General features: G+C 39.7%; 1 protein-coding gene and 1 long non-coding RNA gene across 2 annotated transcripts; one reads left to right on the top strand and one right to left on the bottom strand.

Annotated features, from left to right (window-relative positions):
- On the top strand, window positions 1–22,655 carry LOC122230638. The gene is made up of 9 exons (XR_006207650.1): window positions 1–80; window positions 13,053–13,191; window positions 15,316–15,465; window positions 16,504–16,741; window positions 17,681–17,773; window positions 20,160–20,447; window positions 20,615–20,684; window positions 21,733–21,825; window positions 22,575–22,655. It is a non-coding gene; the product is annotated as an uncharacterized LOC122230638 (long non-coding RNA).
- Window positions 20,344–23,897, bottom strand: P2RY1 (purinergic receptor P2Y1). Its single transcript, XM_007086286.3, has 2 exons — window positions 22,502–23,897; window positions 20,344–20,420 (listed from the first exon to the last, which is right to left on the bottom strand). The coding sequence occupies exon 1, from the start codon at window positions 23,662–23,664 to the stop codon at window positions 22,540–22,542; it is 1,125 nt and encodes a 374-aa protein (XP_007086348.1). The 5' UTR covers window positions 23,665–23,897; the 3' UTR covers window positions 20,344–20,420; window positions 22,502–22,539.
- Between the last annotated feature and the right edge of the window lie 1,464 nt (window positions 23,898–25,361).

Raw genomic sequence — 25,361 nt, forward strand, 5'->3', positions numbered from 1 at the left:
AGAAGCTCACTTTGATGCCCATATTAAGATGGAGTCTGCAAAACTTCTCCAGATAAAGTTCATTCTCCTTGTAGCAATTGGTAAGTGTTTCGTAAGCTGGTACTTTGAAACTCAGTCACTAACCCATTTCTCACCAAACTTTAAATGTGTTCATTTATTTCTACCTGATGGACTACAGTTTCCTACATTATTCAATGGGTTGTAGTTGGTCCCTACCATTATTTATTCAGATCTCTATATTGATCCTGATAGGGCCATGTGGGGGCACTCCTATGTACACCCTCCTCATCCTCCTTAGGTTTTACACCTCACTCCAAGCCAACTTCCTACAGACCAAATGCCCTCTCAGCCTGCTGGGCTCTGGTATCTTGATCTGGGCCACTGGCACAGATGCCTACCTTGCTCTTCTCTACCTAGCTTTAGGACTAAGTTTTTGTGGGAGAGGAGGCGGAGAAAAAAGAGCTAAAATTACAATTTTACAATAAAGTGTGTAGCTTTAAAATTCTGCAACTTAAGGGTGCCTGGGAGGCTCAGTCAGTTGAGTGTCCAACTTCGGTTCAGGTCATGATCTCACATTGGTGAGTTCGAGCCCCACGTTGGGCTCTGTGTTGACAGCTCAGAGCCTACAGCCTGCTTTGAAGTCTGTGTCTCCCTCCCTCCCTCCCTCTCTCTGCACCTCCCTGACTCATGCTCTGTCTCTTTCTCTCAAAAATAAACATTTAAAAAAAATTAAAATTCTGCAACTTCCAAAACATCACTATTATATTTTCTCAATTTCATATTTAAAAAAAAACATCAATTTAGACAATTCATACCTCTATTGGAGCTTATTGGTCAGAAATTGCTTTGAAATTTCTTCTAAATAAATCTTCTTAGTGCTTGTCTATGGGTGCCTTCTGAGTCGGCAGGAAAGAACATTGAGGGAGGATCTAGTCATCGGAAGGAGAGAAGACTATGATGGATTTCTGAAAGGCTTCTTTCAGAAGCTTTACAGTATGCAATTTAAAGTGTCTGTTCACTAAGGAAAATAATAGAGCATGGAAAAAATGAAAGATCTTTTTTGATTAGTGTGTAAAAACATTGCCTTTTAAGGTTATAGAACGGCCATGGTGTAACTAACCAGCTTAAGACCTGTATATTTTCTGCTGTTCAAATGTAAACTTTAACCCTTATTTGACCTCAGTGGGCTATATACTGTTGAAGAAATCTGTCTGTGCACTTTGAGAAAATGTCCAGACAGGAGGGAGTCCAAACAAGGGAACTCTGCTTTCTAAGGCTCCCACCACCCTGAATGATCTGTAGTGCTATCTGGCATTCCAAATCTGTACTGCCTTGTGATATCTCTTCTGCCTCATATCAGTCCTCCTGCTTGTAAACATTTTATGTTTCTGCTTTGCTTCATCAACTAGGCTGTAAATAATTTGATTATATAGATGATACATTTAATAACTGTTCTTTTTTCTTTGATATCATCCAAAATAGCAGTAGGTATGTAATTATAGAATGAATTAATTAATCAGTGGTCTAATCACTCAGTTAACTTAAGTACTCAGTATTAACCACACTTTTAAAACATTTTCCACCCTTAAAAGTCCCTGGGCTTGGATTTTTCAAGAAAGAATGAAAGAAAAAAAAAGCTCTTGCATTTAATGATCATGTTGTCACTTGTTACAGATTATGAAACTTAAAAATATTTTTATATTGGATATTTTTCCAATTTTATCTTAGAAAATCATCATGACATTCCTAGGCAGTTCATCCCTATTTGTACATAGGATCAGAAATAATAGGGCGGATGAGAGATTTCCCCATATTTGTAAAAAAGTCAAGAAACAATTTTAAAATATAATATTCCTACCTTGCCCCAAAGAAAATGCCTTAATATCATCAGATATTTGGTACTATTCATGGAAGAGAATTACCAATGTCTTCAGGAAAATACACAGCTTCACCCATCATATAGTTTGTTTTCCAACTGTTTTTCCAACTCGGCCTTAACTATACCAGTTATCTTTAATCAGGAGTTCAACAAATCTTAAAAAAAAAAAAAGTTCAACACATTTAAACAGTATTATTATTACATAGATGACCAACAGAATATCTCTCCAGGACATGAGTCAAAGTACATCATTCAGCATCAGCAAATGCCATTTTGAGACCATTTTGAGACCATTTTGAGACAATGAGTATTTTACATAAAAGGATTGAAAGTATAAAAACAAAACTATTGCTTTCTTTCTTTCTAAATGAATTTTTTTCTATCAGTGACTACTACTAATAGTAATTGTACCAGATGACGAGTTGAGGATTTAATATATAAAGCAGAAACACACCCCCATCACATCCCTGCTTAGACCTTCTCATCCTTTCTGTTGTCTACCAGGCCCAGGTGTAATATGCCCTCCTTCCCCTTCTTCCTGAGCACGTTCTCTTATTACCCATCCCTCTGTTTCTTCACATGTTACAGTCCCTGGGAGAGCCAAACTAGTTTCTGCCTTTGTGCCTTGATTTGTGCTATTCTCTCTGCTTGGACTGCTGGTAGTGCAAAGTGTAGTTTGATGGGTATAAAGAGGGTACAGTCAGTCACCTGTGTGTGTTTTTTTTTTTTTTATCAACGTTTTTTATTTATTTTTGGGACAGAGAGAGACAGAGCATGAACGGGGGAGGGGCAGAGAGAGAGGGAGACACAGAATCGGAAACAGGCTCCAGGCTCCGAGCCATCAGCCCAGAGCCTGACGCGGGGCTCGAACTCACGGACCGCGAGATCATGACCTGGCTGAAGTCGGACGCTTAACCGACTGCGCCACCCAGGCGCCCCGTTTTTTTTTTTTTTTAATATCAGCTCCTTCCTTCTCAAATTAATATGCACTGTAGGCAAATAGAGCGTGTTTTCTATGCAAATATCACTTCCAAAAAAGTCCCCTCAAAGTCCTTCCAACCAGATTGTTGCCCCTACCTAGGAAGTCTGAAGTCCATTGTCTGAAAGGTCTTTCCCTATTTCTTCACAGCTGGCTTCTCATCATGCAAGGCTCAGGTCAAATGCCAACCCTTCAGAGGCATCATGTCTTATTCTTCTTCCCTACTCTAGTCACTCTCTTCTTACTATATTTCTTACCATGTTTTGTTTTCTTCATAGCACTTGTAATGAGCTGAGATGAATTTATCTTCATTGTCTTTTACTCATCATGTGTATTTTTATAGTCATTTATAAATACAATGAGAGTGGGGATTGCGTCTGTTTCGTCCCTGTTATGTCCCAACTCTTATAATGGTGCCTAATATGGTGGAGGCACTCACAAATCTATCTGTTGAATGCATAAAGGATGATTTCTTTGCTTGATAAAATTGGATACTTGGCCCGATTCTGAACCAGATGACTCTAGCAATATATTTAGCAATCCTATGACCATTTCAATTGCCCTCTAACCAGTATTTCTTCAGAATATTTAAATCTTGCCCTATTTATAACAAAATACTTTTTTTTTCAAAAATTTTTAAATGTTTATTTTAGAGAGAGAAAGACAGAATGCAAGCCAGGGAGGGGCAGAGAGAGAGGGACACAGAATCCGAAGTAGGCTCCAGGCTCAGAGCTGTCAGCACAGAGTCCGATGTGCGGCCTGAACCCATGAACCATGAAATCATGAACTGAGCTGAAGTCAGACATTCAACCAACTGAGCCACCCAGGCACTCCAACAAAATACTTTTAAATAAAAGAAAATAAGTGGGCTGGAAAACACAAAATTTTATGTATTAGAATTCTATTTTGAGACCCAATTAATCAAAAGAGGATTTCCCCCATCCCTTTTCCCAGAACTGGCATGGCTCCTCCATTCACCCCATCCATCGCTCAGGCTAGAAATTTGGACGTTATGTGAGATCTAGACTGTTCCCTCTTCCCCATTCCTCCACATTCAATGAATCCTGTTGATCATGCCTCCTAAATATCTTTCTGGCCATTCATAATGGTGCCCACTCAAGTTGTGATTTCCTCATGCCTCAATTAGCATGCACTCAAATACATATATGAATCTTTAAAAAAAATTTAAAAAAAAAACATGTTCAACTGCAGTATAGTTGACATATATTAGTTTCAAGTGTGTAAATAATTTTCTTTATAGTTTAATTTCCTCATCTTTTTGCAACATTTTTCAAGGAAGAGTAATGCTGAAAAATGAGGGGAAATTACAGATATCATTGTTAAAAATGTACAGACCTTAGGCAAATAGGTTCAAGTATAATTATTAATTTAAAAAAAGTGTTTCCCCAAAAGGTCAAAGAGATCCCTGAGATACGTTAATGTTCAGAGAATTTTATAGATTTTTCTAAATGGCATCAAGTACAATTTGCCAACAAAACTATAATGTAAGCTTTTCTTATTTGCTATAGATTTGTAAACTATGAGCTTGTTTTAGTTTCATATTATATTTTGTACTGAATAGTCAGCTGCTATTGGGTGGTAATGTAGTATTTTAAGAATCTTTTAAGAAAAAAAAAGTTGAAAGCATAATTAATTGAGAGTATTTCTCATGACAAAGCAGATTAAATTGTAAGTAATATTGGAAGACATAGTTGTAGCAATATGGAGCTAAATGCATTGTGGGAAATTCACATTGCTCAAGTGGTGTAATTGGCTGTTTCATAGAATAATTGCTTGCATATAATTATGATCAACTCCACTTTTACCCCAAATAATTGTTTGTATAAAAGAGAGCAATTTTGGAGGTCTAGATATTTGTTCTAGATATATATAGATATTCTAGATACAGTATTAAATATTTATTGCTTTGTAGGCAGGTAGATCAAAAGAAATGCTTGGATGTTTTTGATGTGAAGTAACTATATAGAAAACAATGGACTAGTTGAAATAATTTATAAATTTACATGCAAATGAATTGAAAAACCCGGTATTGTCATTTCATTTTTTTTTTTTTAAATGTACAAGAAGGGTTTACTTCTTTAATTGCTAAACACCTAGTTAGGTGATAATTTTCTTATTATGAAGAAAAACTTCAGTATAAGAGCACCAAAAGATTATTACTTTTGGCAGTTGGTTTTATTTTGGGGGGGCTTTTAAATTGTGGTATACTTTATTTTGTTTCACTTTTTATTGAAGTATAGTTGACACACAATATTAGTTGGAGATATACAATGAAATTATTCAACATTTATATACATTATGCAATGATTGCAGGATAAGTCTAGTTACCATCTGTCACCATAGATATTCAAATATTACTGACTGTATTTCCTGTGCTGTACTTTACATTTCCATGACTTATTTTCTAAGTGAAAATTTTACCTTCAATCCCTTTCACCTATTTTGCCTGCCTTCCTCCCCTCTGCAACCACCAGTTTGTTCTCTGTGTTTGAGTCTGTTTCTGTCTTGTGTGTTCATTTGTTTTGTTTTTTAGATCTCACATATAAGTGAAGTCATTTGGTATTTGTTTTTCTTTGTCTCGGCAGTTGATTTTAAAACTGAATTGATATGAAAAGAAACACTAGAATCCACAAGTTAAGATTTGTTGTGCCATATAATGGAATTTGACAAGGCTGAAAAGATTTCAAGTCCTAATGAGTACTGTATGAATGCTAACAGGAATACCATGGGGAATGACTGCGCTTGCCAGAATTGGATTTGGAAGCAGCAGGAGTAATACATCCTGGCAACCAGGGTCTGCTTGTTCTTTCAGAGTTGAGACTTGAACAACAACAATATAAACAAAGAAACACACTCAACAACATTACACTTCAGAATCACTACATTTTGCTACTTGATCTTTCACAGCAACTGGTTCTCTTGATTTGTTCCTGAGAACACACTGTTCCTTTCTATTTCCTTCTTGACCCTCTGCCCTCTGGCTGCCTTCCCCTCCACTCTAATCATCTCCTTATTGCTAAGCCTACCGCTCTTGTCTCCCTCCATGCTCATTCTTTTTCCTCATTTGCTCCTGCTGATCAGTACTTCCTTCTGGGTTTCTTAGACATTCTATTTCCTCCTTCCCTTCGTTTCCCTGGGTAGTCTGTCCTGGCCTCCTCAGCTGAGTCCTTTTGGTTGGACACCAAGCCTCTCAGGTTTCCCTCCCCTTGCAGCTGATTCTGTTAACCTCCTCATACAGCCTCTGCCCAACTCCCTTCCCAGGTTCCCAGCCCCACACTGCAGCATTCTCCATTCATTGACCACTAAGTGCCAGGCAATTGTACAAAGAGTTTTACACAAATGACCTCATTTATGCCCCGTAGTAATACATTGAGATTGGTATTACCAACCCTATTTTTTGGATGAGAAAACCGAGGCTCAGAAACATGAAGTATCTTGCCCAATTTCTCATGTTTAATAATTGTCTTTACTAGAATTTGAATCCAATTGAGTCTCACTCTTAAACATGTAAAATATTGTCCCCTGACTTAAGCATTCATATCACAGCCTTGACCTTATGGTGTGATTTTCCTCATCTTCACCTCATTCATAAGATGAATTTCCATCTTGCACGGCCCATCTGGCAACTAGATTCCTCTATATCTGAGCTTCTACATGGTAAATCACTCCTATTCTTCTCAGCTTGGCCAAGGGAAATTAGGGAAAGTTGGGAAAGAGAAGGGCATGCAAAGTCTAGCCTTTCTTTGCATCTTTCAGGCATTTGATGAGCCCTGTCTTGAAATGACATTCCAGGATATGGAGACCCAGTGATGAACTGACAGGTATGGGTTCACAAGTCAACCTAGTAAAGTGGACAGACTATCTGCTTGATGCAAAGCTTACTGGCAAACTAGGGAGAAGTTGATGCCAGACTCTGATAAGGAACAAGCTTCCACTTCCGCACAAGTGTCACCACTGAGCTTTGTGACAGGATATGGCAGGATGGATTTTGTTACAACTCCCTCCTCTTCCTGACCTCCCCTAACTCTCTCTTGATCTAGTCACTTTGTGTCTCATGAGCCAGTTTTTAATCTAGCATGATGTCTTCATTTTAGCCTTAGTTTTAGCACACTGCTGGCAAGCTCTCTCTCTCTGGCCTCCTCTTGATATATGGCTCTGGTTGCAAGCTTGACTTTGCCATTCTAGTCCCACCCTGGCTGTCTGTCTCCACAGGTACCACGAGTTAAAACCTAGCCAGCCCATGGATAATTTACATGCATTTGCAAACGTCAATCTCACTGGGCCTTCTGCTTTCCTTGCCCTCTCCACACCTCCCTCACCCATAGGTGACTGTTTTAACCCCTGGCTTCTCAGTGTACACTCCACTCTGAGGTTAACAGTGCCAAGCTATTAGAAGACCAGCCATTGAAATCTGTGTATTTGCCAAGATCTTGCCTTCTATCTTCTCCTGGGGACTCACTCCTTCTCTTTCTCACGACCTTATCATCACTTCCAAATCTACCTAGCCTTGAGAGTCTCTGTTAAAAACTCTTACTCTGAATCTTGCCACGGTGTGTAAAAGACATTCCTGAGAGTATTTGTCTTTTGCTACAGCTTCCAATTTAAAAACAAAAATTGAGTATCAACTCTAATATCTCAATTTTATTTCTCTTTTTATTTAAATAGAACTTGATTGAGTAATTATATGCATACAATAAAATGTACTCCTTTTAAGTACAGAGCTTGAGTACTGAAATGTTGATATCGCAACACACACTGAAACAATCAAACGCATCCCCCGAGAATCCCCTTGTGCAGCTTTGTAGTCAATTCCTCATCCCTACACCGTTCTGGCCCTGAACAATTACTTCTCTGTTCTCTGTCACTCTGGGTTAGTTATGCCTATTCCAGAATTTTATATACATAACCTAGAATGTACTCTTATAGCTTCTTTTCTTCAGTGTAGCAGTTTTGAGATTTATCTGTGGTGTATGTATTAGTAAACTGTTCCTTTTTGTTGCTAAGTAGCATTCCATGGTAAGGATCTACCACAATTTGTTTTGTCATCCATCTGTTGACGGATACATATTTCTAGGTATGCCTAGTCTCCTTCAGTCTCTCTCTCTCTCTCTTTAAAATTTTCTTATTTGTTTTGAGATAGAAACAGAGCGAGCAGAGGAGAGATGACAGAATCCCAAGCAGGCCCATGCTGTCAGTGCAGAGCCCAACATGGGGCTCAAACTCAGGAACCATGAAATCATGATCTGAGCTGAAACCAAGAATTGGACACTTAACCGACTGAGCCACCCAGCCCCCCTCTCTCTTTTTTAATTTTTTTATTTTGAGATATAGATTCACATGCAGTTGCTAAGAAATAATACAAAGAAATCCCAAGTACCTTCTACCCATTTCTCCTAATGGGAACATCTTGAAAAACTGTAGTAGGATAGTCCAACCAGGATACTGACATTACACGGTCAAGATATATAACATTTCCATCACCACAAAAGCCCTCATGTTACCATTGTTTCGTTCCATCTCCATTTGCTAATGTTAGCTGCAGTTGGTGGTGGTGGTGTTAACAGATGCTCTTTATCAAGTTGAGTAAATTCCCTTCTGTTCCGATTTCTCTGAGAATTCCTATCAGTAATACATATTGTATTTTGTCAAATACTTTTTCCTTAACGGTGATGTGATCATGTGATTTTTCTTCAGTCTTTTAGTATCATGATGACATAGATGACATTTTAAATATCAGATTTGTGGGGTGACTGGGTGGCTCAGTTGGTTAAGTGTCTGACTTCAGCTCAGGTCATGTCTCACAGTTCGTGAGTTCGAGCCCTGCATCGGGCTCTGTGCTGACAGCTCAGAGCCTGGAGCCTGCTTCGGATTCTGTGTATCCCTTTCTCTCTGCCCCTCCTACGTTCACACTCTGTCTCTCCCTCTCTCTCAAAAATAAATAAATGTTAAAAATTTTTTTTAATAAATATCAGATTTGCATCCCAGGTCACACTTGGTCATGATAATTCTTTTTATATTTTTAAAATATTTTTATAATTCTTTTTATTCTTGTATTCTATTTGCTACTATTTTGTTAAGGATGGTTGTGACTATATATATAAGGGGTACTCTTCTATATTTTTTTTTTGTTTTTTGGTTTTATTTTTGTACTGCCTGGTTTTGGTATCATTGGTAACACTAGTTTCATATAATAAACAGGTAAATATTTCTTCTTCTGTTTTCTGGAAGAAATTTTGCAGAATACATATGAATTTTTCTTTGAATATTTGGTTGAATTCTCCAGTGAAAACTACCAGTCCTAGAGATTTCTTTTGGGGGGCTGTTTAAGTTACAATTTCACTTTCATTAATTGTTACAGGGCTATTTAAATGATTCATTTCATATTGGGTGAGTGTGATAACTTTGTATTTTGGGATGAGTTTTATCAAAGATACCAAATTTTAGTGTGTCAAGTTGTTTCTGGTAGTTCTCATATTACTTGTTTAATAGCTGCAACAATTTCAGCCATAACTAATTTCATTCATTATATTGATAATGGGTATTTTTTGGTCAGTCTTACTAGAGATTTATCATTTACATTGATCTTTTCAAATACCCGTCTCGTTTCATTGATATTTTTCTAGTGATTGTGTGTTTTAATATCTCATTAATTTCTGTTCTTTATTATTTCCTTCCTTCTGAATGCTTTGGGTTTTCTTGTTTTTTATTCTTTTTGGATCTTCTAGATTCTTGAGATGGAAGCTCTGATTATTAATTTAAGGATTTTACCATTTTCTAGCTAAGAATTTAATGTCATAAATTCCCCCCTCAGCACTGCTTTAGCACTAAGTTTGCCTTGTTCCCCGTCTTAGGGGAGAAAACATTCAGCCTTTCACCATTAAATAGAATGTTAGCTGTAAATTTTTCTTAAGGCAAGCTTGCCTTTTATTTATTTTTTAAAAGTTTATTTATTTTGAGAGATAGGTTGGGGGAAGGGCAGAGAGAAGGGGAGAGAGAATCCCAAGCAGGCTCCAAGCTGTTAGCACGGAGCCCGATGCTGGCCTCGAACTCAGGAGCTGTGAGATCGTGACCTGAGCTGAAATCAAAAGTTGGACACTTAACTGACTGAGCCACCCAGGTGCCTCTGTAATTTTTTAATAGATGCTTTTTAGTTGTATTCCACAAATTTTGATAGGTTACATTTTTATTGTAATTCACTTCAATCTATTTTTTTTTTAATTTCCCTTGAGACTTCCTCTCTGATGCACGGATTATAAATTATTCAAAAGTGTGTCAGTGGAGCACCTGGGTGGCTCAGTCAACTAAGTGTCTGACTTTGGCTCAGGTCATGATCTTGTGTTCTGTGAGTTCAAGCCCCGTGTCCAGCTCTGTGCTGACAGCTGCAAGCCTGGAGCCTGCTCCGGATTCTGTGTCTCTGTCTCTCTTTGCTCCTTGCCAGTTTGCCCTCTGATTCATTCTCATTCTCTCCCCCTCCCTCCCTCCCTCCCCCTCTCCCTCCCTCTCTCTCTTTTTCTCTCAAAAATAAACACTAAAAAAATTTAAAAAAATAAAGTGTGTCATTCATTTCCAAGTGCTTAGGTATTTTCCTGTTATCTTTCTCTGATTTCTAGTTTGACTCCACTGAGGTCAGAGAACACATTCCATATAATGTCAGTTCTTTCAAATTTTTTGAGGTTTGTTGTATGACCCAGGATGTGAGCACTTGAAAAAAGCCTGTGTTCTGTTATAAATGTCACTTGGAACCTATTGGTTGGTCATGTTGTTGAGTTCTATGTACTTGCTGATATTCTGTCATGTAGTTTTATTGTTGGAAGAAGGATGTTGAAGTCTCCAACCGTATTTTTGAATTTGTCTCTTTTCAGTTCTATCAATTTTTGCTTCACATATTTTGCAGTGTTGTTTTGGTGCATACCTTGGTGAGTTTACCCTTTAATCATTCTACAACATCCACTGCTGTCAATTTTCTTTGCTCTTTCTTCTAATCTTTTAATATGGCTACTCCTGTGTTTCTTTAATTAATGTTTATATGTCTTTATTCTTTTACTTTCAATCTGCTTATATTTGAAGTGAGTTTCTTACAGACAGAATAAAGTTAGGTTTTGTTTTTTAATACAGTCTGTCAATCTGTGTGTTTTGCTTGTGTATTTAGTAGACACATTTACATTTTATGTTATTATTGATAGGTTAGGATTGAATTCTATCGTATTTTTTTGTCTTTTGTTTTGTTGTGGTTTTCATTTCTCTGTTTTCTTTTTTCCTTTCTGTGGGTTACTTGAATATTTTTAGAACTCCATTTTGTTTCATTGACATTATTTTTGAATGTGTTGTTTTGTATTACTACTTTAAGTTGTAATTGTAGCTATTATATTAGGATAACTTTCCCCCTTTACTGTTGTCATTTTCCCAGTTCAAGTAAGTTTGGGGGCCTTACCTCTCTTTATTTCTTGTTACCTTCCCCCATTTAAAAAGTAATCATCTTAAATATTTTGTCTACATACATTTAGAACCAAATCAAACACTAATTTTTGCTTTAAGCCCCAAAGTTTATTTAGAAAATTGAAAAGAAGAAAAATCTATTCTCTTTACCCATAATTTTGCTTACCGTGTCCTTGGTACTTTTTTAATGTTTCAAGATTTTCCTTTTACACTTTTCTGAAGGCATAAAACCCCTGAACAGAAATAGCTTTGTAGTGTATCTACGGAAGTGGACTGGGGGCGTTCATGGGATACTCCATGCCTTCCCAGATCCCAATGGTAAGACACTGTTATCCCAAGAAGAGCGTGATACCTGCTCACAGAACCAGAAACGAAGGGCTTTGTGAATAGCAACAAAGGTGACTAAACAGAATACTGCACATACATAGGTCACCTCATGAGTTGCAATGTTAAGAGATGACAGTGTGTACCAGATGCCCTCCTTTCAACAATTCGATGCCTTTATGGATGTAAGTCACAAGTTCAAGAAAAAGGGCAGGAGAACTGAACAATGTGAAATTAAAACTATGCCAGATTATCCAAGAGAGGCTCAAAACATTACGGTGAAGCATAGAAAAATAAGTGGAATGCTTCTTGCTGAGGAGACCTCAAGGTTTACACACTATATTCACATTTTGTACACCTCTGCTTTCCTTTCCAACACTCCATTTCCATCAGAATTAACACCATTATTCCTGATTCTCCAGATGGAACCTCGGTCATCATTGGCTTTTCCTTTTCTCCATTGCACTCACACACCACAGCTGTTATTTCTTCCTACAAAGTATTTCACGCTTCTGTCTCCTTCCACTGCCACCACCACCGGTCTTTGAATGTCCTCCTGGGAGCAACAGTGTCTTAGGAGGTTGCTGCCTCCCTTGCCAGATTCTCTGCAAGGTCATTACCCGAATTTAAAACTTTGCATGGATTTCTATTGCCTAATACAGTAAATTCAAACCTCTTTGCTTGTTCTTTCACTCTGCGGTGTTATTTTGCCTAGTTAACCTTAACTTGTTTCACCCTCTGAGCCCATAGTGAGTCTATTTTCTCTCTTTCTTCTACCTAAGGCCACCCTCTTTGCAACCCATTGCCTTTGCTCATTGTTTTCTTCATACCCCAACCTCCAGATAAAACAAACAAACAAAAACGAGGCTGATACCTTCCCTTCTTCCTCCTGAATATTAAATTCCATCCTGCCTTTAAACCCAACTGTGTAACATATGCCTTCATGAATATATTTTCTCAGTCCGTTCTAGTTCAGCCAAAATTCTCTTCTCTGTGAAATCCTTTTACACTCACAGATTGATAAAACTTACCTCTTCACTGTTCTCTGTTCACAGACATTTTTGTGCCAATCTAAGTACCTTCTATATTCATGTCACTGTTTTGGAGGCAAGGGATATAGTAAAAATATTTTCTCATGATTAGGCACAAACTTTAACCAATCTGAATGGACATCTCACCAAACATCCATTAGTCTGTTCCTGTGCGTTAATTGAATGTCATTCCTGCTTGGGAATACACCATATATTCCTAAATCAGCCCCATCCTGGCCACACCTACCTGAGGATAAACAAAAACACTGACTGTGGGAAATGACACAACATTGGCATTATAGTCTGTCTTAGGCCATGTCTATTGCTGTGTAACAAACTATCCTAGAAGACATAAATAACCATGGTTTTATTTTCCTTATAGGTTTTTCACACAAGTCTCAGACAAGGTGCCTTGTCTTTGTCCTATGATGTCTGAGGCCTCAGCTGAGAAGACTCAAGCAGCTAGGAGTGACCAGAATGGCAGGGTATTTGGATCAAAGTCTTCTTCACGTACTTGTCTGGTATGTGGGCTGGTAGGATTTGAATGGCTAGAGGCTCTTTGGCTTGTGAATGCTCTGTCTCCCCACACCCCTCACCTATACCCCTACACCTCTCTTTTCAGCACCCTGTGGCCACAAGGTAGTTAGCTTCTTACATAGTAATTCTGAGCTGCAAGAGAGAATGTTCCGAACAAGGCAGAAGCTATGTAGCTTTCTATGACTCAGGCTTAGAAGTCATATTCTATTGGTCAAAATAACCACAAACCCTCTCAGAACCAAGGAGAGGGACCCTACATCACAGTTGTTAGAGAAACGGCAATGAATTTGCAGTCATGTTTTAAAACACTGCACAGCTCTCAATGCCTAAGGCTAATCCATTCCCTTTTCCCCAATTCCATCAATTTGAGAACAATCTGTCTTGACTATGGGGAAGCTTATTGCCAAAGTTGCTAATGGAATATTGGTTATTTACACCCTAATGGAATATTAGGTCTTTCCATAACCTTCCTTTTTTGTCCTCATGGTCTCATATGACCCCTTTGGTACAAGTTTCCTTGTCACAAAACTACTCTCCACCAGTTCACTCCCCTCTCCTCCCATTTCTACTCTTTATTGACCATATATATCTCTTCCCTTTTTTGGGACTGTGTTCTAGAGACACAATTCCTTCTAAAGGAAGGTTCTATACTCACAGGCATCTCTTCCTAAAAGCTGCTATCAACTCCTCAGTAAAATATCTCCCTTACTCATTTTCCCCATAGAGGCCACTTTTATCTTGCCACCTTTACACACTAGAGAAGGGATAGGTATTCTAGCTCCCGCTAGTTGCCCTCTTACTCATTGCTGCCATCTACCAACCTTCATATCTGACCCTGTAATCTTTTTGCCCTATAATATTCCTATCACCTAGTGACCCAGCCAATGCCCTAGCCTCACAGTTAACTTCTGTCCTCTACTATGATAGTGTTCAACTTCAGTACCCACATCCACTCCTTCGCTAGAATATGCCTTCCCCTTTGTCTTTTTCTTTTTTTTTTTTAAAGTTTTATTTACTGAGAGAGAGGGCACAAGCTGCGGAGGGGCAGAGAAAGAGGGAGAGAGAGAATCCCAAGTAGGTTCTACTCTGTCAATGCAGAGCCCGATCCTGGGCTCAAACTCACAACCATGAGATCATGACCTGAGCCAAAACCAACAGTCAGATGCTTAACTGACTAAGCCACCCAGGTGCTCCTCCCCTTTGTCCTTTTGATGTCATCCATCTACTTCAATTTCCCCCATGGACATTTTCCCTTTGGCATTATCAAGCAATGTCTCTTTATAGCTTTTTCTGTCTCTGTTTTCTCCTCAAAGTACTAATTTGTTTTCCTCAATCTCTTCACCAAAACACTTTAGTGATCAGAAATAATTACTATTTTTATGACTCTAACAGACTCTTGATAGTCCTCTCTGTAACAAGTGACACAGACTTACCTCCTCACTGAAACTCTTTTCTGAGACCGATTTCCTCAGGAGGCTGTTGTGAATCTTCTAGGATTCCAGTTCTTTCCGTTCAGTATTCTCCTCTGTCATCCCAATGTCAGTAGGCCTATGGTTTACCCCCTCCCCGTAGTTATCATTTGTGAATGGACAATTTCCAAACCTCTATCTTTTGCTACAACTTTGTCCTGAACTTCGGAATGGCATTTGTAATGACATAGTGTATGTTTCTGACTGCATATCTTTTAAATATCTCCAACTTAGCAAGCACTGCAGGCTTAAATACCACCACACCACAACAGGGAGATATTACTAAACTAATTTTGCAAGGAAAGTAGTAATAATGATGGTGACTGATTTTAAAAGAAAATAAGCAAATGTGAAATCTACATGCTAAGCTATTTCAGTGAGGCAGAATTTTTTCATATACAGGATGGATACTGATTATTATAACCAGTGTCTTCAGGGATAGGCAATTCTTTCAGATTATCTGTCTCACTGAAAATGCCATTCAAGAATATCACCTCTGTGTTTTTATTTTAAGCTCTGTAGGCAACTTTTTGATCTATAATTAAATTGAACAACAGGCATATGTCTTATTGTGACTGGGATGTAACCATGATATATTCATAAACTGGTGTTCTGGTTGGTAAATGATTCTCTTGTCAGTTTTCTTGGTGTGAGTCAGTGCTCCAGAGTTGGTGAACTCTAGGTGAACTGTTGAGATCAAGTTTCTGTATATGCAAAACTGAAGATCAGACTTTGGACTGTGGCAACTGAAAATAGACTGAATCTGAGAGGTGAAGCCCAGCTAAAAAGGTCAGCATACTCTTCTTGTTGATAGATTTTTAGCTGCACACATTTTGATTTGCATCTTTGTCCCACACAGTGTATATCACAATGCAAAACATCAAAAAAGTTGAACACTTGCTTATTACCTGACCTCAGATATTCAATGGAGAGTCCAAAAGGAAATATATGCTCTCAAGTCCACAACAAGAAATTCTAGGAGACCCACAAAGTCTCCACGGCATGAAAGAACATAACAGAAATAAAAATAGTAATAGAAACCAACAACAGCAACAAAACAGCATATGGGGTGGCAAAGTCCTTAGCAGCCTCAAGAATGATATACCTGACATTTACTGAGGGTATATTGTGAAGTGCCTTGCATTTTTTTATTTCATGTAATTCTCCCAACATCTTTGAGCTGCCATTTTATGCCCAATTTATAATTGAACACAAAGTCGGAAGAGGTAAGCAACTGTCCAAGGTACACAAGTAATAAGTGGTAGAGTTTGGTTCAAACCTAAGACATTTTGAGTGCAAAGCTGCTACTCTTGAACATAGTGGACATTTACTGTTTTACTGTTAACTTTTCATACCAATGAGACTGGTATGAAGAGCTAAGCTTCAAAGTTTACATACATCTGTTTCAATTATAGTATCTATGCTACAAATAGCTCTCCTTGCTGATGTAAGCTTAGATGTAAAATGTAAGCTGAATGCTGTTTCTTTGGGAGTTCCAAATGTGATCTTAAGAAGTATTGTAAAAAGCGGACACATATAACAAAATTAACAACCAAGTCCCTCTTTATTTAAAAGTCATTTTGAAAAAAAAAAAATCTCTCATACCCTATTCTTGTAACCCCATACCTATACTGAGTAGTGTAGTTTATGTTTTTTGACTAGGTCCTCAGAGAAATCAAATGACCTCTAAGAAATCAAATGCCCACTGTGACCCGAGACACAAGTACAAATAACATGTTACTTGTATCAATATAGCATGTGTTTCTGAAATGAAAATCACAAAGCCTTACTGAGTAATGGAGTCTGGCCTGTTTTGTTTTGTTAAAGAGAGCTCATCATCACCCACTAACGGGTCAAAATCTACAGTTTGAAGAGTCCTGCAATGTGGAAGGAATGTGCAAGCAGGAGTGAGAATCCTGAGTTCCTTGTTGCTCCACTTTTGAATGGAAACCTGTACTCTCACCATCAAACCAAGGTGATAGGATTAAATCAGATCATCTCCACGGCCTCTGTTTCAGTGGATTGAGGATTTCCCACCTTGATACTGGTGATTTTTCCTCATCAGGTAATCCGGAAAAGCAGTGCATGTTTCCTTTGTGTGCAGTACTGACTGGCCCCACATGCCTCCTGTGGTCCTACGCCTTTATCCAGGTCTATTTTTAAGGGGCTGCAATACTGTCAGCTGCTCAGCCCCAGGGCCTGACTGCATCCACGGATCTGTCCCAGCAACTATGCTAGTTGAAGATGTCAGTCCCCAGGGTCCACCCCAAAGCAGCATAACCTTATAGGGTTAAAGCAAGTAAGCATGGGAGTAACATCAGTATGGATGTGTAGTGACATCTGTTGTATCTTTCATGCCTCATCCCATCAGACTTCTAAACCATAACAGATCTACTTTGAATTTTTTTTTACATTTGGAACTGGGAACTCTGACCATATCTGGGGGAAAAATTCTCAGCATTCTGAAAAGAGCATAAACTTTTGTTTTATTAAAATAAAAGAATTTAAAAGCAGGAGTATTGGGGCGCCTGGGTGGCTCAGTCGGTTAAGCGTCCGACTTCGGCTCAGGTCACTATCTTGCGGTCCGTGAGTTTGAGCCCCGCGTCGGCTCTGGGCTGATGGCTCAGAGCCTGGAGCCTGCTTCCGATTCTGTGTCTCCCTCTCTCTCTGCCCCTCCCCCGTTCATGCTCTGTCTCTATCTCAAAAATAAATAAACTTAAATAAATAAAAGCAGGAGTATTTACTTACAGGGAATGAAGGTTCTCTGTCTGACTCTAATCCCAACGTGACTTTGAAAATCAAAACATTCTCACAGCTTCGTGGTAAATTCTTAAATCAGAAAAATATGACTTTCTGTATTATTTCTGTGTATGCACTAAATAAACATACACACCCACAAAACTCTACCTAGCTGATTTTAGTAAGGGAAGATTCTAGTATAGCTAATTAAGGAGTTAAAACTGTACCTTAAAGCTGCAAGTAATTTACACTTTACTACCCCCAGGATTCTGTGACGGGGCACCTGTCTTAGCAGACGACCAGAAAACTCAACACAGGACCATTGTGCACTTACCTTCTCTGCCAAGGAAAAAAAAAGGTAACGGTTTAAGCATACTTCCCTTCCACTCTACACTTAATCACTATACAAGACTCGACATATATTTTAATAACATTGAAAGATGCAGGCAATATAGGCTAATGGATAAGCAGAAACCACAAAGAATTATTAGTATTATCACTTCCATGGATTAAAAATTAAAGGAGAAAAGATTATAGCTAACATTTAAAACTAGTATGAAGATAGGTATTGATTCTGTATTTTTCCTCAACATAAATAATCTTATAAATTAGCCTATACCAGAATTCTTTAACATTTCCCTAGGCCACAGCTTAAGAAATACACTATGCTGACTGACACAGTATGTATGTCAAAGTTTGGTGGAACTTAGGAGTTTTAACACTATAATAATAACATGAAAGCCATCCAATCACATTTCATAGTTTTATTGAGACTTTCAGTTTTAATTGTCTATAGTAGGTTCAATTCTGTTGATGGTGATCATATCAAAGCTTTCCTATTATAAATAGCAGATACAAAGTTACTGCATGCCTTAGAACACATATACAAACACAATATTGTACACTCATGCATGCAAAATTATAGGAAATATACATTCCTTTTATTAAAAACACAATTACGTACAGTTAGTCTGGAATTTGTTAAGCTACCATTGATTTAGATAAACCTGAGAAGGCTCAAAATGTCAAGTAACACTGTTTCCATACTGCTCATTCAATGAAACTACTAATCACAAAGAAATCTAGTCCAACTATGTTAAAATCACAGATAATATAAAAATAAACATTTTTGCAAAAACACAAAAACATACTAGAATTCAAAGTCACAAATTTTGATATGTAACATATATTCCCCTTCATATTAATTTGTAATGATGTGTATGATACAATGTACAACATAATAAAAAATTGTAACAATTCAGCAGCCAAATCATACACAGTTATCACTATAAAACTTGAAATTCAAGTTACCAACTGAACACCTAAAACATTAAATAGCAGTCTTGAACTTGGCGGTAGTGTGTTACTTAGAAACTCCATCTCAAAGTAATTAAGAGTACACGATTACAACACAAAAATGTAAGCAGAACTGAGGACAGTAACTGATTGCACCAGCTGCCTTTTTCTCTCCCGATTTCCCTAGGTTTTCCTTAAATTCTGATAGATGTGTAATGCCCATTCCTCCAGACTTCTAAAATGTAAGATCTACTTTGAATTTAGCACAAGGTTTTGCATTAGAAATGAAAGCTTCAACCATATTTGGGGGCACAATTCTAAATGTTCTTTAAAGACAATAGAAACTTGACTATGTCATATAAAATATAGACAGTAAGTCTTAGTCTGACAAAGATATTTTGTATTTGCTATTGAGCTTATGAGAGTTTGACACCCAATTATGTGTATATATAGAACCCTAAATAAAAAGGTAAACATGCAAAAGCATTTCTAGAGAAAATTAACCACTTTGATCATAAAACATTCATATTTTAGATCAAAATCTTAAGACTTGAACATTTCAAGATACTGATATTTGAAAAGCATACTATACAGTAATTCATTTTATCTATGCAACACATAATGTAAAATACACGAGTGTGACCTATTATACATAATAAATATAATCTTACATCAGCATATTTGATCTTGCAAAAAAGTTTTTCAATCTGTACAACTGAAGGACTGTGAGCTCCATCCATAAATACTATGTTAGTTACACTGTGCCCAGCTAAGTTAAAGCTTTAGTAGATTCCTAACTACTTACATATCTTTATTTTCACTAGTCCAATTCCAGCTGCTCTGAGCACGGACATCTCTTGTATCCAAAGGCAGTTTACTGTACTGTTTGGAGTCGATTGAGAAAACTTATGGGTCATAGGTCCACATCATGATTGGTGAACTTTGTGAGAATTTTTAGCCAAGGACTGGAATCAAAGGGTCCTGGAAAATACAGTAGCAGATTTCATGCACCTCTGGCTGGCTGTAGTTTTCAGGCTTTACCACATCCCCTGAGGTTCCAACAGATGGATATCATCCAACTTTTTTAATCCATGGAGAATGGTATTGAATGGGTCAAGAGTTCCACAGTTGGCTGAGTGGTGAGGTCATGTTTTTAATTCTGAAACCTACCCTTTGCTGTATCTCTTCTTGGTCTGTCTTTTTATCATTTTAATCCAAGTATACAGTGATGTTTAAAGAGTCAAAGATGCCAACTGGTAAGCCATAAACTACCTTCAACTTGGCATTAAAATAGTTTTGTAGTGTGAAATTTAGTTTGATAATTTTGGCAGTGCTTTCATCCAAACGCCAATAGATTTCTGCCTTTACCATTAAAATACCTGCTTACCTCATCACGTTATCAGATCTCTAGCCAATAGTCTTGACCCTCTGTATGTTTTTACCATTAGGACAGATTCTTCCCAGAGACCTCTTTGTGCCTAGAAGGGGTTGGGCAAGATCGTTCTTGTTACTATTTGGCATGTATTCACAAGTTATCATTGTCCACTGTGTGATGTATGAAGAAGAAACACTGGAAAAAAACATGCCAAGAAGTAAAAGGGCTTTTCCAGGCACTGGCCACCTCACTGGATCCACACTCCAAAAGAAAGCTCTCTGGGAGCTGAAACAATGTGTGGAACATGTATTCAACCATGCTGGCATCCCAAGACCTGAAAGAAAGAAAACTAAAGTGAATGGTGAGGAAATACTATACAAATGCATACCTTTAGCTTGTGAGTTCAAGACTGATATGGGGTTTGAAATTTCCATCTTGGTCAGTGTAGTGACATTAATCTTGTGGCACTGATCATGATGCTTAGCAGGGATAATACAATAATGATCTATTTTATACCTTTTCTTTTAGTGAATGCTTTGGAGAATCCTAACCGAGAGAACCTTGACTAATTTCCTTCCTCAGAATTGGGGCAGTGGAGGTAGGACATCTACCTGGTTTCTTTTTGATACGGCTTTTGTAATTCTGTGCATTAACCTAAACATATATTAAGAAAAAAAAAAAAGCACTTTTTAGTAAGGCTTAACACTGCTTTTCTTCATTGATGTTAGTGGCCCGAGACTGGATAAACTGAAGCAAGTCTCTGAATGTCTCACAAATGCACAGGCCACTCGGGCACTACAACAACTGAAATCAAGCCCCCATTGTCCCGTCCCTACATCTCACAGCTTCTTGCCTGAAGACAGCCTCCAAATTGCTTTACTTACCAAATGCTTTCAAACAAGTTATTTCACCAACAGTTGCAAGCTATCAGATTGGATTTCATTGAGGCTAATTTTGACAGAACTTCTGTTGATGCTAGATTTGTTACGAGTTAGAAATTGTGTTCCCTCACCTTAACTGTTCTCCATCATACAAAATTTGACCTGATTCAGTGGCTAGAAATGCAATATTCACTATTCATTTAAATTCAATATTCATTGAAAACTTATTAAAATTACTGAAGCTTTCATTTGTGCCTGGCAGAGGAAATAAAATAAACGACCAGTAATCTTCTCTTAAACTATTAGCCTGATGTGTAGTTTTCAGAACTTTTCAGTGGTATGGTACCTTAGGTAGCCCATAGATAGAATTCTCTGTATTTTTCCCTTTCCCCTATAGTTGCAGTTTTTTTTTCCCTTTAAATATGAAGATGTAAGATCCATTAAATAATTACAGCTTTTCATTCTATCAACATAAATTGTACAAAGTCTACTGCCTTTTTTTGCAAATCACATTTTCCCATTATTTTTAAGAGGCAAAAAAAGAGCTTTACACCACTTAACGTCCTTATTTTAAAATAGTGTCCTCTAAAAAAAAAGAAAAAAAAGTTGTCTTTTCCTCACTCCCTCATTTGAGACTATGTTTACAACCTTGCATTGTGAATAACTGTCAACCATCTCCCACTGATAATATCATCATCGTCTTGTTCAACATTCCTCAACCTTGGTCTGTAATTTATCTGTGATTTTTTTACATTGTTTTTACAGCTATGAGTGAGCATTTGTACTGGAACCCAAACTCCTAAGGCATTGCCCAACAGTGGTACAAATAAATGTTCTTTATCACAGGAAGTCTAAGAGGTCAGTGTTTACACGGAACGTACATGAACTTTGATTGTTCCCAAAGCAATTTACCTGTAAGGTAATTTATGCAGGCTTCTAACACCAAACATTTAACACCTAACAGTGAGCAGTTTTCTACAAGTAAATGGGAAATAATCACTTTTTAGGTTTTTAAAAAAAAGTGACTTTGCTATTCAATTCTCCAAAGAAACCCAGCCAGCCACCACCTATGTTTAGAGGACCAAAGGGACACCTAGCTGAGATCTCTTCATCTGATATTCAATGAATTGAGTTTAGCATTTTTGCTCTACTGTGTTAACTTTGAGAATGTCGAGTTTCAGCTTGTTCCCACCATGGATCACTGACAGCTCAGTTTCAAGTGATCGGTTCTCTTAGAGAAATTATTAATATCAAAATAGGGCTAGTACTCAGTGCATTTAAGCAGAACAGCTTGTAAATTCTAAGGGCAGATGAGAAAGTAAATGTTTAACTAGGATAGTATAATTTTATTTTACATACTTTTAGTTAGAAACGGAGGCCTTGAAAGTGAACCCCCAACATGCTAAGTGTGGGGGTGGGTGTTTCTCTTGTTTTTCTTGGTTTTTTAACTTCCTAGTCTCTTGGACTGATTTTTCTCTCAACTTACTAGACACTTAAAGGGGAAGAAAGCATTTGGCTGTATTAAGCATCCTACCATGTTACAAAAGTGGGTTTTCGGTGATTCTTGTATCTTCACAAGCTTGTATCTCCATTCTGTTTGAACTCAGATAAAATATTGAGGGTCATGTCTTCACTCTTGGATTGCAAGTTGGCCTCACTTCTTCTGGAAGCCTTCCTGGTGGCCCGGGACAGTCTCCTTCTGAAAGTATCTCCTGCCAAGAAATAGAGAATGGGGTCCACACAACTGTTGAGACTTGCTAGACCTCGTGTCACCTGGTAAGTGGCATAAACCCTGTCATTGAAAGCACACATTTCTGGTGTCTGAAAATCCAGCCGGGCCCGCAAATTCATTGTTTTCATCACATGGAAAGGGATGTAAGAGACAGCGAAAACAGTCAGTACAATAATCACCAAGTAAATGGATTTCCTCCTCAGCGGCGAGTTGTCCAGGTCGTTGTAGATCAGAGCTCTCACAATCAATCCGTAACAGCCCAGAATTAGCACCAAGGGGACACAGAACATGGCCACGGTCGTGCACATGCTGTAGATAAAATAACTTCGCAGGTACTCATCTGAGGTGGTGTCGTAGCAGGTGATGGTTTTGTTTTTCCGGACCTGGGTACCCGAGTAGAAGAGGATGGGCGAGATCCCCACCACCACGATGAGCCACACCAGCACGCTGATGTAGACCGCGTTCTTCTTCTTGAGCCTGCCCAGAGACTTGAGGGGGTACACCACGCCGCTGTACCGGTGCGCGCTGATGCAGGTTAGGAACAAGATGCTGCCGTAGAGGTTCACATGGAAGATGAACCTCTGCAGCTTACACATGGCGTCCCCAAAGATCCAGTCTGTCTTGTTGAAGTAGTAGAAGATGAGCGCGGGCAGCGTCAGAACGTACAAGAAGTCAGCCAGGGCCAAGTTGAACATGTACACGGAGATGCCGCTCCACGGCTTCATGTGGAAGACGAACATCCAGATGGCCACGCTGTTGCCCAGGAAGCCGATAATGAACACCAAGATGTAGACAGCCGGCAGGTAGTAGAACTGGAAGCCCGTCTTGGTCAGCGAGCAGGCGAAGGAGGCTGCCGCCACCGCAGCCGTGGAGGCTGCCGTGCTGTTCCCCCAGGGCCAGCCCGGGCCAGCCAGGAAGGTAGCGTCCGTCCCGTTGGGGACAGCCGGCCACGGCCCCTCGGTCATTCTCTCTTCCCAGACTCACGCGGCGGCTCCTAGGGGCAAGCAGCGGTGAGAGGGCGGCAGCGGCCAAGGGCGCACCGAGCATCGGAACAGCGCGTGAGCTGAAGGCAGCGGGTGCGCGAGATCCCCACCGGAGGGGGCACACGCGGGCTCGCCCACGCCGGCTCCGGCCCTGCGGGCCATGAAATCCACCCTGCCGCCGAGACCAAGCTGGGCTGGCAGCCGGGCCACCAACTTCCCCGCCTGGCCACCGTGCTGAGGTTATGCAATAGGGCGCACGGGGCACCGACAACTTTCCGACTGAGCTTTCCCGAGGGGCCGCGAGTCCGCACCGGAGAGCTCAGAGCGCGTGTGCCCGAGGTCGAGCCAAACTCGCAGCGCCGCACTCAGTAGGGGACAAAGGCACTCCCCAGCTTGCTGTCCCCAAAGATCAAGTTGGGTTGGGCATCTTCTTTTCTCCCTACCTTGCGATCAAGCAGCTCATTTCAGGGCCCCGCGCCGTTTCCTGCACGGCCCCCAGCGCTCAGCCTCTGGGGGCCATCGGAGCGCGCGCGTCACCGCACACCCGTGCGCTTCTGTGTTGTGTTCAGCCTCCGTGCAGCTCGCGGCCCCTCCTCAAGGCCCCGCTCGGGTGAGTGCAGGGGGCAGGCGGGCTCCCTGCGAGGGTGGGCGGAGTTTGGGCACCCGGGTGAGACCGCTCCCGGGAGGCTAGGGGCGTGCCTGGCGGAGCCAGACCCGTGGTTAGCCAGCGCTTTCCCGGGCGTCCGCCTGGAGTCAGAAGAGGCTTCTGTGGAGATCTTCACCGTGACCGAGCGACCGCGCTCAGCCTCTCCCCCTCGGCAGCTACCAGAGGCGGCGAGGGGGCGCACGGTCCGACTGGCTGCTGGGGAGCGATTGGCCCGGGAGTGCTCCCTCGCTCTTCCGCCAGCTATCCGGCAAAGTGAAGTTGCTGACACACAGGAAACCCTTCTGACTGCTCGCAGCCTTTGCGTACAGCCCAAGACAGAAGTCTCTAGAGCCCTGAAGAACCACGCCAGGTGTCTGCAGGTTCCTAGCAGCTGGGAACGCCCTGCTGTGGTAGTGCTCCTCTCCTCAAAGAGACTAGATTCCAGGCACTTGCTGGAACCTGCTACTCCGAGAGAGTGAGAGCTTTAGAAGGAGGGAGGGGGGCAGGGAGAGTCTTTCTGTCCTTCTAGTCTGCTTCTTAGCGTCTATTTCAATATTTTTAAATTAACCCAGTTGGAATCAACTGAGGTTATTGGTAACAATTTCTAAAAGGGCCTTATAAGCAGAGTATCAGTATTTCATATTGTTTCGCACTATTTACCTTGATTCCTACCACCGACGGGCAACAGCAGCTCCCCAAATCCTCTCCCCGTCCAGTACTTTTAAAGATCAGAGGCAGTGCTTTATTTTAGAAATAAATATGTTAAGTACAGCTTTATAGAGATAGAGGTAAAGGTCCATTACAACTCCCAAGTAATTAAGGTATGATTTGGGGGTTTTATGACCAATCCTATTCCTTTAGGTTAAAGTGATTAGTCACAATGAGCCCTTGTAAATACCTTGGCAATGTAGGTTGGGACTTCCTTAAGTATCACACCTCTTGAAAAACTCGTTTTCATGGCTTGAGTGTATCAAAGTTTTAAACAGCGCACTTCCAAATTGTATTTAAGTGTAACTGGAAAATGAATTACTAA

The sequence above is a fragment of the Panthera tigris genome, chromosome C2 (assembly GCF_018350195.1).
Source record: "Panthera tigris isolate Pti1 chromosome C2, P.tigris_Pti1_mat1.1, whole genome shotgun sequence".
NCBI lineage: Eukaryota > Metazoa > Chordata > Mammalia > Carnivora > Felidae > Panthera > Panthera tigris.